Genomic DNA, 11403 nt, shown 5'->3' with positions numbered 1-11403 from the left:
TGCAGGCTTTTGAAATGATTGCTGGTATCTGTGATTTCCAAATGAAAAGTGTATGAGCATTATTCTGAAACTGTTCCACAATTGTTAATTGGGTTGTATTGAGCTAAATCAACTTAGGTTGTGCTATGTATATAAATGATGAATTTTACATAAAACATAACTTTTCTATGAATATTTGAGACAACAAGGACACAGATTGTTAACTGTTTTATTAGTTTAACAGATGATGCTTAATGAACAATATCATGTATCTGGATACACGAATCTCTTTGCAGCAGCTGTGAAAAGAAGTGATGGAGTTCATCATAAACCTTCAAGTCCTAAGTCCTTCTGCTAGCCAGAAGGGGGCGTCATCACATTAGAATTTGAAAAATGATCTGTCAAGTTACATAAACAGACTGTTGACAGCTTAGAAATAAAACATAATTTCAACAATTCCAGTACCACTCTTTCCTTACATACAGGGACATCTTGATATACTCCCTTAACCAGTTTATCAAAATTAAGAATTAAACAGGAATGTCTTTTCTTATGTGGAAAGTTTTTAGTTGAATGTTTTGTCAGGGATACAGAAATAAAATGAAATGGTCACCATGTCTGAATTGTATGTAAGAATATTGCACACCTTGTGTTATTCAGTGGCATTCAGCTCACCATCACATTTCACTTATTCATAGCACTGCTATCAACATATCGTGTTCTCCCAAAGGCAGCAAAGAAAAGGAGTTCTATTCCAAGGATTTGAGTGGGAGTACTATTATGAGGATTTCTCCACCAGTGACTCTTACGTTCAATTAATCAAATGTTACAATGTGATGTTTAAGACATGCATGAGGTGTTTATTGGCTCCACGAAAGATACATAAATAGATAAATACTCAAAAAGAATACACAAGTTTGTGATACTGGCTAAAAAGGCAGTTCCTTATTTGATTAGTAATCCTCGAGCATAAAAAATCTGAAAAAATTTCTTTATACTCAGACAGAAACATCATAACTGAGAGACCTGTTACTGTATTTAAAGACTCCATACAAATAAGTGGAATTATTCTCTTATGCAAAGGAACATGTATCACCCCCTCACCCATGAAATGTTTATCACTGGCCAAATCAGTTACATTGATGCATGTGCACAGTTCATGGCAGTTGCAGCTGTGTGGTTGCAGGACTCAGAAGACAATGCAAAAGTTACTTTGAGTAGGCATGCAGAGAGGATATCACCCAAACTTTAAGAAGTACCATGGAACATTAACATTTATGACCAGGAGTTACATTGGGCCAGGGTATTGTGGGGCTCATCCAAGGTATCCACCCTCCACTGTCACTGGGAGTCACTCATTTCCTCAACACTGATATTCAGTTATGTGCATTTTGTGGTAAGCAGCAGTTCTCTGCTCTCAGAAATACTTGCAGTTTGTCTGAAACTATTCTTTGATTTCATAACAAATAAACTACACATCTATCTTTGTTTGGTGCAACAGCTCACAATCAAAGATTAAGGAAAATAAAGCACCACTTGAACTTGTCTGTTCTTTGCCTATTCTGACAGAGACAGGCAGTCAGTCCAATTAAACACAAACCTTGCAGTGCACTACTTGGAATGTAAATAAAAGCAGTGTGAAGCTTTAGAACTACAAACAATTTATGTTTGGACTCTTTTTCAGTTTTGTGGCTTATTTAAAGTAGAGTATGGCCAAAGCCAATGTTGTCCCATTTGTATCATCAAATGCAATGTGACATGCCTGTAGCTGTCACATGTACTAGCAATTCAAACAATGACTAAAATATATATTAGATGGTACCATAAGTTCTAAAAACTCTACACTTATTTTAGCTGTAAATTATGTCAAATGAAACACCTTGCAAATCTAATGTATCCTTCATGCCATTGATATGTTTTCCCAAGAGGCCACCTTTTAACATGTACTTGAGTCAGACAGGCATGTTCAGTCAGACATGTTGCATGGATTCATAGATTACATTGTGGGGAGAGAAGTCAGAAAATAACACAGAGTTCTCATTTTGTTTCATACTTATTCTCTGCTTAAATTACAAGTCATTTTAACATAATAATTCTTATAAATATGCAAACTTATTTGTACAAAAGATGATGAGTTTACTTGCATGGCCACATTCTACTTTAACTGTCAAGCTAGCCAGTGTTGTTTGAACATGACTGTCAAAACAACAGAAATTATTTTATAGATCAGTAACCAAAGCCATTTAGTCTATTTCCTAGCTATACCATCATTACTGTTTGCTTACATTTTCAATACAGTAAGATGTCTATTAACCACCTTTAATGCAGTTTTTAAAAGCACTGACTGAAGGTAATATGCTTTAATTACATCATTCATGTCTTAGTTTAGTGGTACAGCCTAGTCCAACCACTCATATTCATTCACTGTCATCAGCTCATTGTCTTACAGTTTGCAGCATACAAAGCAGTTTTCTCCGTCCAGTGTAGACCTTCTTATAATTAAATCAAATTTGTCAAATTATATCAGTCTTAACTGTACTCTTTGAAGTCAAACAAACCCCCTATTTTCCTTAAACACACACAGTCTAAAACTCCTGGTAATGATCACTGACTTTGAGCTTGTCATGGTACTATAACTGGAGACCTAAATGAAGATGATGTTGTAAGAACTTGTGCATGTACTGCAGAGGGATAGAAGGACAAAATCATCAACTTCCACAGGCATTTTTTTTAGCATATTTTGTTTCCAGGCCCCAATGCCTATTAGTTCTCTCCTCATTAATTTATAGGAAGGCCTGATTTTGTTAACCTGACATAAGTGCATGGACGGTTTTCCAAGATGGCTGATGAGACTCACCTTGCTAAGCATTTTGACTTAATTCTTTGCCTAAAAATTTAAACAGGATATTATGGACAGGCATTATGAAGTTAATGATAGTCACACCAGTTTAAGCATTTCTAGACTTTCAAATAATCTAAGCTATAATCATAATTTCCCAGCAAGCTGCAAATGTTTATATAATATTTGTTTGGATGTTTTGCAGGGCTGATACCATTTTTTACAACAAATACTTCTATTAATGATGGTAATGACAGTCAGTGTAAAGTCATCTTCTATAACATCCTGGCAACATGAAATAATGACTTCATGTGTTGCTGTATTATACACATAATTTATACACATATTTTAGTCAATAGTGTTGGGCTGACAGAAGGGGAGTTATTAGATGAAACAGACATAATGGTCAGCTATTTGAAGACCTTCATAGGAGACTTATCACTAATGCTTGGAACCTATAAATCAATAAAGTCAGCTAAGGCCCGTTCTCTCAAAACAAATGTCAGTGTCCCTTCAAACACACCAGTTAACATCAAGAAGATTGTAGGCTGTTCTATTAATAGTAGAGCTTGAATTTCAATGTGGAATTTTAGTGCAAAGCTCATTGCTGGGCTGATGCCATTTAGGCTGTTAAAGTGGCTGATGGAGTGTCTGAAAATGGCCACCAGTCCTTTCATGCAACAAGATCCTCCTTTCTAAGGTATATAGGTCAGCTTTCATTCAGTATTCTCTGACCCTTCCTTTGCTCCTTCTCTGTTACATACATATCTTAAATGGTGTGCAGGTTTGATCACATCTTACTATCAGAGATAATGACTGCACCTAACAAGTCTTTGGAAGGCTTTTTTGAAGTCTTCATTAAATATGGTGTAGATGAGGGGGTTAATCAGAGAATTAAGGTAACCCAACCATGTAAGAAAGTCAGCCATTTCCACAGAAGTACTGCAAGAACCACAGGTGTTCACAATCACTTCCTTGACAAAAAATGGCAGCCAACAGATGACAAAGGCCCCTATTATCAAACCCAATGTTGACGCCGCCTTTCGCTCCCGTGAGCCTGAGATCCGAGGACCTTGGTAGAAGTGACTTCGACGAGACTCACTACATGACTCTTGTCTGCGTGACTTCTTCTGCAAAGCCTTTCTTGAGATGCGCACCCGTTCACGGGGAGTTTCGTCAGTGGAGGCTTCAGAGAAAGACTTTTCTGGAGGACTTGTAGGCGCTGGACTTTGAGGCCCGCCATCAACCTCACCATCCCCAGCAGGGTAAGATGAGGGGATCATACTCCCATTGGTCATACATGAGTGACGGCTAGCTCTGCTGGCCTCCCTGCGCATGTACAGGGTCTGAGCAGCCTGGTAGATCTTATAATAGAGAATGAGAATGAGCAGCAGGGGAATGTAAAATGCTCCAAGTGTGGAATAAAGAGTAAAGGCCATGTGATGGTGGATGATGATGCACTGGTCTTTATGCTCTTCATCATCGCTGTAGTGCCGCCAAAGTAGAGGAGGAAGTGAGATGAGGATGGACAAGAGCCACACTACTGCCACCATTGCACCAGCCCTGGCCCCAGTGCGTTTATGAGAGTACTCCACAGCATCAGTGATGGCCCTGTAACGGTCAATGGCGATTGCAGCAAGGTGCAGGATGGAGCATGTGCAACAAGTGATGTCCACACTTAACCAGATGGTACACACCACTTCACCCATGACCCATTTTTCCTTCTGGATGTAGATGATACTGAAGGGCATGACCAACACTGCCACCAGCAGGTCAGTTGCTGCTAATGAGCAGATGAGGTAGTTGGCTGGGTGGTGCAACTTGCGAGTTACAGCGATAGCTGTGATCACCAGGCAGTTGAAGAATGTAGTTAGAATGGCAACCACAGAAAGGGTTAGGGTAAGTAGGATTTTACTGGGAGGGAGTTTAGCAGTCCCAAAGGAGTCAAAACTGCTGCTGTTTGAGTCAAATACTCCTTCAGTCCAATTGGGGAAATCCATTCTGCAATCAAAATTAAAGAAGAGTTGGATATTAGACATCAAAAGAAGCTGGGAAACTTGTATTTAGAAATCTGTATCCAAAAATCTCCACTTAACCCGTCTGTTGTCTTTAGATTCTGTATACACCTTTTGTCCTACGAGTCAAAAATAACCCACCCTTACTAAAAATCTAAAATAAAGCTAATTTATTTCATCCTAATTGCTAAATATATTTAGCAAGAAAATGCAACTTGTAATTCATCAGAAACTGTTTCAATATAAGAGTTTTCACGTTTTACAGAGCAGAAAGACACCATTCTTTTTTTTTTCTAAACAGAGCTGTCATATATGTTTTCTTTACTAAAGTAGACTTCCATCCATCCATTTTCTAGCTGCTTATCTGGAGTTGGGTTGCAGAGGCAGCTGCCCAAGCAGGCAAGCCCAGACTTCCAATGAGAGTTGGAGATCACAGCCGAATGAAGTCAATAGAACCACATAATCTGTAAAGAGCAGAGACCCAACCTTGAGACCACCAAACCAGATCCCCTCAACACATCGGCTGTGCCTACAAACTCTGTTCATAAATGTTATGAATAGAATCTATGACACAGGCCAGCCTTGGCGGAGTCCAACCCTAACTGGAAACAAGTATGACTTACGACCAATCTCTGTCACAGGTCTAACAGGGACCAGACAGCTCAAACAAGGGGGTCTATTACTACATACTCCCGGAGCACCCCACACAGGAGCCCCTGGGGGACATGGTTGAATGCTATCTCCAAGTCCACAGAGCACATGTAGACTGGTTGGGAGAACTCCCATGCCCCCTCCAAGAGGGTGTAGAGCTGGTTCACTGTTTCATGACTGAGCGAAAAACTACTGTACATTGCTCCTTCTCAATCTAAGATTCAACTATCCGATGGACCTTCCTCTCTAAGACCCCTGAATAAACTTTACCAGGGAGGCTAAGAAGTGTGATCCCCCTGGAGTTGAAGCACACCCTCCGGTCCCTCTTCTTGAAGAGGCAGACCACCACCCCAGTCTGCCAGTCCAGGGGAACTGTCCCTGATGTCCATGTGATGCTGTCAATGCGAAGACAGTCCCACAGCATCCAGCCTTAAAGAACTCTGGAAGAACCCCAGGGACTGCCACAGAGGAGATTTTTAACCACCTCTGCAACTTCAGGCCCAGAGATAGGAGAGCCCACCCCTGGGTCCACAGAATCTGCTTCCTCATCGGAAGATGTGTTGGTGGGAATCGGGAGGTCTTCAAAGTACTCATTTCACTGACACACAATATCCCAAGTCGAGGTCAGCAGCACCCCATCCCCACTGTACACAGTGTTGATGGTGCACTGCTTTCTTCTCCTGAGCTGCCAAATGGTGGACCATAATCTTCTTGAAGCTGTCCAAAAGTCGGTCTCCATGGGCTGTCCTAAACTATGCCTGATTTTGCCTCAGCGACCGCTGAAGCCACACTCCACTTAGCCTGCCAATACCTGTCAACTGCCTCCAGAGTCCCGCATACCAAAAAGTCCTGACAGGACTCCTTCTTCAGCTTCACAGCATCATTCACCGCTGGTGTCCACCAACGAGTTTGAGGATTTTTTCCCAACTTCTTAACCATTCTCTTGCCTTATAAACATTCAAAGCCAATACTTCGGCTGTGCAGGTAGCAAAGATAGCAAAGTGTATAAAAAGAAGATGAATTTAAAAATGTGTTTTAAACATTAAGGGATTTAAAGGCTCTGCTCAAGGCCACATAGCATTTCAGATTTTGAAAATCTTCCATTGCCAACAAAAGTTTTAAAAGGTAAAAAAGTGGTAATCTGTTCCTACCTGTCTATACTTCAACGTACTGTTGCATTCAGTTGGTTTAGTGTGCAGCAGACCGTCTTCTCATATCTGTGCTGCCTGCTAGATTTGCCATTGTATTACTTCTGTTACTCCGCACCTGAAGAGAGAGAGAAAGAGAGAGAAACTGTGACAAAAGAAAGTTCATATTGTTCTTATACTTACTCTTATATCATTATTATTGTTTGTTTCAATGGAAATCTTTTCACCCTTAGTCTTTAACACTTTGTTTAAACTTCTGTTTCTTTAAAGCACATATTTGAAAAGCCCAGTCTACACCGACTGGTCAGATGATTGGTGAAAATGAAGAAGTAGCTGTTCAGTACATGCTCCAGGTTTGCAATGTGGGCCACTAAAGACAGGCATAATTGTACTGTATCACTTATTAACAGAGAATAATCTGAACTGCTAGTGTTTTCTGTGGGGAAGAATAACTCCCATGGGTGTGGACTGGAGCTTTACAACTTTGTCGACTGTACACATGCACAAAAAAATCCATAAAACATTGTTAAAAAGCCCAAAAGGGATTTATGGTAAAACAAATGTATAACTGAGAGTTGTGACACAATATCACTGCAAATGCAGTTGATAAAAAGTGTATGTTTGATCGCACTTAAATAAATTTAATTCACACGAATTGCTGTTTTTTGAACATGGATATGTATAGGTTTTAGATTAGACTGATAAACTAAATATCCAGCAGTATGACTACTGCACATCTGTGTCACTCAAGTATTTTAGTTGTTCAAATCAATCTTACACAAAAAAAAAGAAAAATTGAACTACCAAGCACACTTTAAACCTGCTACATATAATTTCTGTTGAATACTAGTTAGGCAAATCTAAAAATGTCTCCATTTACAGCTCTGTATGCAAACCCTTACTAGTAGCTGTACATCAATTTAGTCAATCACTTTGATTCAATAAAATCCCACAGATATGACTGTCATTGCAGCTCTTCTTCACTCTACATTGTTCAGTATCCTGAAGATATGAGTGGAAACTGTTGCTATAGAAACCCAAGAAGTACAGTAATTTTATTTAATGTGGTGATCTAGCAGAGGCAGCCAAACTCTGAGCCAAGGTCTCTGTTGAGAATGTTAGATTGCAGAGAGGTAGGATGGGGTCTTAGTGGGTGGCTGAGTGGGGTGGCAAGGCCACAGGACAGCCAAATAAGTTAAGTGATTTGAGTTCACTTAAACCTAATCTATGAGAAAGTGTGTTGATATGGTTTACTTCAACATATTTTTGTTTTTGATGGTTCATTTCTAGTTAAGACATGCAACATTTCAACTCATGTTGAAGGGCTGCTGGTAGTAGATGTTAAAACTAGGTGTGTTCACAATAATTTGTGGGTGAATATGAAAAGAAATGTGCAGAAGCATAATGACTCTTGTTCAGCTACTTTAAACAAGTTGTGGGCACTGGCCATCCCTTAGTCACACTGAGTTGCCTGGATGATCTGTACTTAGTGTAATGGTTTTGCTGCATGAGCAAAATCAAATTTTTATGGTCAATAATTCATGCTAACACATACACACACAGACACACAAACATGTCTGGTTTATACTGCTGGGTGGTGAACCTACCTTGACACAATTTCCTAGCCCTTTACCTCAAAAATGAATGTCTAACCCTGACCATTGCTCTGAGGCTAACCAAAACCTAATTCTAATACTGACCCTAAAACCAAGTTTTAAACCTATATATATATATTTATATATATATATATACAATAATTAATTTGGAATCTGTGGTGGCAAAATTACAGTTTCTACATTTACAGGAAGCCCCTTTAAGGTGGCCTGCAATCCCAAAGTCACTGTTGAAAATACCAAACTTAGAAATGGAACAATAGGTCTATCAGATTTGCTTTGGAGAGTAAAATTTTACCAAACACTTAAAATAATAAAGGCACAGGTGGGAAGAAGAGACAATGCTGCAAAAACTGAAAATCTAATCCTGAACAAATTACTATTGCAAAGTAAATCAGAGAACTGCTCTGCTTCCTTGTACCTGCAGTATGATTGTGCTCTTTAAAGACAACGAAATTGCCTTAGTCTGCATTACAGTGCAGTTCTACAATCCTTATCCTTAAATGAGCTTGAGAAGAAACCCAACCGTAGGCAGATTACTTTGTGCAGGAAGATAAATGATAATTACTGCTGCACTGATGTATTCTCAGCTGTGCAACAAAATAGGGGCCATGATGGGAGATGTTGCTGGAGTGCGTGCCTCTGTGTTCATGTATGTAGATTCAGTGATTGACATATGCTACAGTGTCAAACTGTCTTTTTGCTCAACAAAGAAATCATCTGCTTCCATTCTGAAATGCTCCAAAGCAAACCTTTTCTGTTCAAGGCCATCTGAAGATAAGCCCCACTAAGCCAGCATGAACGTGGTCTGTTCTGCTGTTCTGATCAGCTTTACTCTTTATAAGAAAAACAAACAAACAAACAAAAAAACAAAAAACAAAAAAAAAACCTGCCTTTACAAAGATTCAGAAAACAAGGAGAGCTGCCTCATTCACTGACTCATAGCTGCATTGTTTCAGAATTATACTGAACTTTCTGGTTTGTTTTTTGTGTTGCTACATTATTTTCACTGTTCAATTTTTATCTGCTCATTGTGGATTGGTCATGATAAGATAAGTGAGCCACTAGCACTGCCATGCAAGTTTTTATGTACTCAAGCTGCAGCAATGTTGTATAATTAAGTCTCTGCAGTCAACAAGAAACCGATTTAGGGATTTACTGACTATTTGTTAGCTAAAGAAGCTTCTTTCCTCCACATTCATGGATACCATATAGTTTAGGGTGATCTCAACCAATGTTTCCTACAACTTATACACATGTTAACGTAAAACTGCTGAAAAAAATGAATAAAAAGCATATGAAATCTGTATAGACACAAACATTAGATTTTCTCTTATTTTCAGGATGTGAAAAAAAAGTCAGCCCTCTGACATTCCCCTCTCTCCATGTCTTCTCTTACAAAAGCAGGGCTGCTGCATCTGTCATGTGGAGTACAACGCAGTTTGGCACTGGGAAGATGTAAAGCTGCCAATTGCTGCTGTGAAGGAGGGGAGCTGGGAAAAAATATGACTGACAGCCCAGGAGCGACATAATAAATGACTTATAAGGACACAGGAAATTTCATTCATTTTCTAGAGTAAGTTTCTCTTTATTCATCTTGCCTGTTGTTATCTATTTCGGTTTGGGTTGGAGGTACATGAAGAATACTAAAAACCTGAAAATCTGTTTCTTATTCGTCTGTTTTTGCATTTAAGTGGAACAAATAGACTCTGCACATAATAATACTGTTTTAAACCTTTTTTAAAATAATTTGTTATTAGGCTCATTATACAGGTGAGAAAATTCCTGTAGAATAACTACTTGGATGACAGCATACTTAAATGTCAAAAAAAAAAAAAAAAATCCATAAATTGATATTATTCCCATTCATTTGAGAAGAGCTAAATTAAAATAGTCTCCACTTCCTAGAGGACCTTTTTTTCCACTCGTTGACCTATGTCCTTGTTTTAAGCTTGGCTGTATCACTTGTGCCACCGCTGGGTTATTTGCACAAGCAGAAGCACACCATGTCACCATCAGCTCTCTCTACCTGCTTCGTGAAGATAGAAGCATTAGCTGGCAAGATGCCCAGTGAAGACCGAATTTGATCAAACTGGTTCAAGGGCTGCATGCAGAGCAGCTGTAGTAGTTTCTCTTATGGAGTTTTTATTCTGTACAGCGTGTAATTAGTTGTTAAATGTTAAAGATTAGCTTGGAATATATTTAAACACACCCAAAAAGATACTGCTACTATTTCTATTATTGTATTAACATATGTAAAACACACATGAGAAGCATGGAATGCCAGACTATGTGTTTCTTGTATAAATTTGTATGTAAAGCACATTTAGCACTACAGAAAGCATCCAGCCTCTCGTTTCAAGTTTTTGTGTTCATCATTCTTATCTGTGTCACATCGTTAAACATAGAAACAAAAGCAAATAAAGTAAAGCCAAAATACAAATTTAAAATGATCATTTTAAGAACTATAAAGGTTATCAGTACCAAATGGACTCGTGTGAAACACAATTTTCCACCTGTAGTGTTGCTTGAGGCTGTGAGGTTGTGAAATGGAGATATGCTGCTCTCATAATTTTTAACACTGTTTTCATAATATGTGTAATATGTGCAATGGTGATGCCAAACATGTTTAATAAATGCAATGTGGATAATTTGCCATATGCACTATTTTAGATGTGGATCAGTCATAGCACTACTTATTAATATGCAGTTTATTCATTAATACATGAATATATATATATATATATATATATATATATATATATATATATTCTCTAAAAAATCTATAAAACAATATGTTATCATATTTACATGTTATATAAAGAAACAGCTTTATCATTTTATTTTCCTGTTTAACACTGAGGCAAATGTGGTAATTACAATGGATGTATATTAAATTTTATAGTGGCAGTTTATTAGATGACTCACTAATGTCCGGTGGCTGATTTGAAGTGGCTAAATTGCAAATATACAGTCCTTACCAATGCATAGACCAATAAACAATCATTAATGGACACATTGCATTAAAGGGTTAACTAAACAATATACTGCTATACACAGAGCCATGTAAACAATGTCTGTTGCGGCACATGGAATTTTTTTTTAAAGGTCAGATATTTTCTTTAGAAGAAGTTAAATGCCTTATTAACATAAACTTT

The 11403-nt window shown here is 38.3% G+C and overlaps 1 protein-coding gene across 1 annotated transcript; it reads right to left on the bottom strand.

The window, feature by feature from the left end:
• Positions 1–234: 234 nt before the first annotated feature.
• Positions 235–6742, bottom strand: htr1fa (5-hydroxytryptamine (serotonin) receptor 1Fa). Its single transcript, XM_042000831.1, has 2 exons — positions 6636–6742; positions 235–4819 (listed from the first exon to the last, which is right to left on the bottom strand). The coding sequence occupies exon 2, from the start codon at positions 4816–4818 to the stop codon at positions 3622–3624; it is 1197 nt and encodes a 398-aa protein (XP_041856765.1). The 5' UTR covers position 4819; positions 6636–6742; the 3' UTR covers positions 235–3621.
• Between the last annotated feature and the right edge of the window lie 4661 nt (positions 6743–11403).

Source organism: Melanotaenia boesemani, chromosome 12 (genome assembly GCF_017639745.1).
Source record: "Melanotaenia boesemani isolate fMelBoe1 chromosome 12, fMelBoe1.pri, whole genome shotgun sequence".
Lineage (NCBI taxonomy): Eukaryota > Metazoa > Chordata > Actinopteri > Atheriniformes > Melanotaeniidae > Melanotaenia > Melanotaenia boesemani.
Note: the sequence above shows the minus strand (reverse complement) of the source record. Positions and strands in the feature narration are given on the sequence as shown.

What these genes read in the sequence shown, in the direction of transcription:
- htr1fa (XM_042000831.1), bottom strand. Translation starts at nt 4,818, where the DNA reads ATGGATTTCCCCAATTGGACTGAAGGAGTATTTGACTCAAACAGCAGC.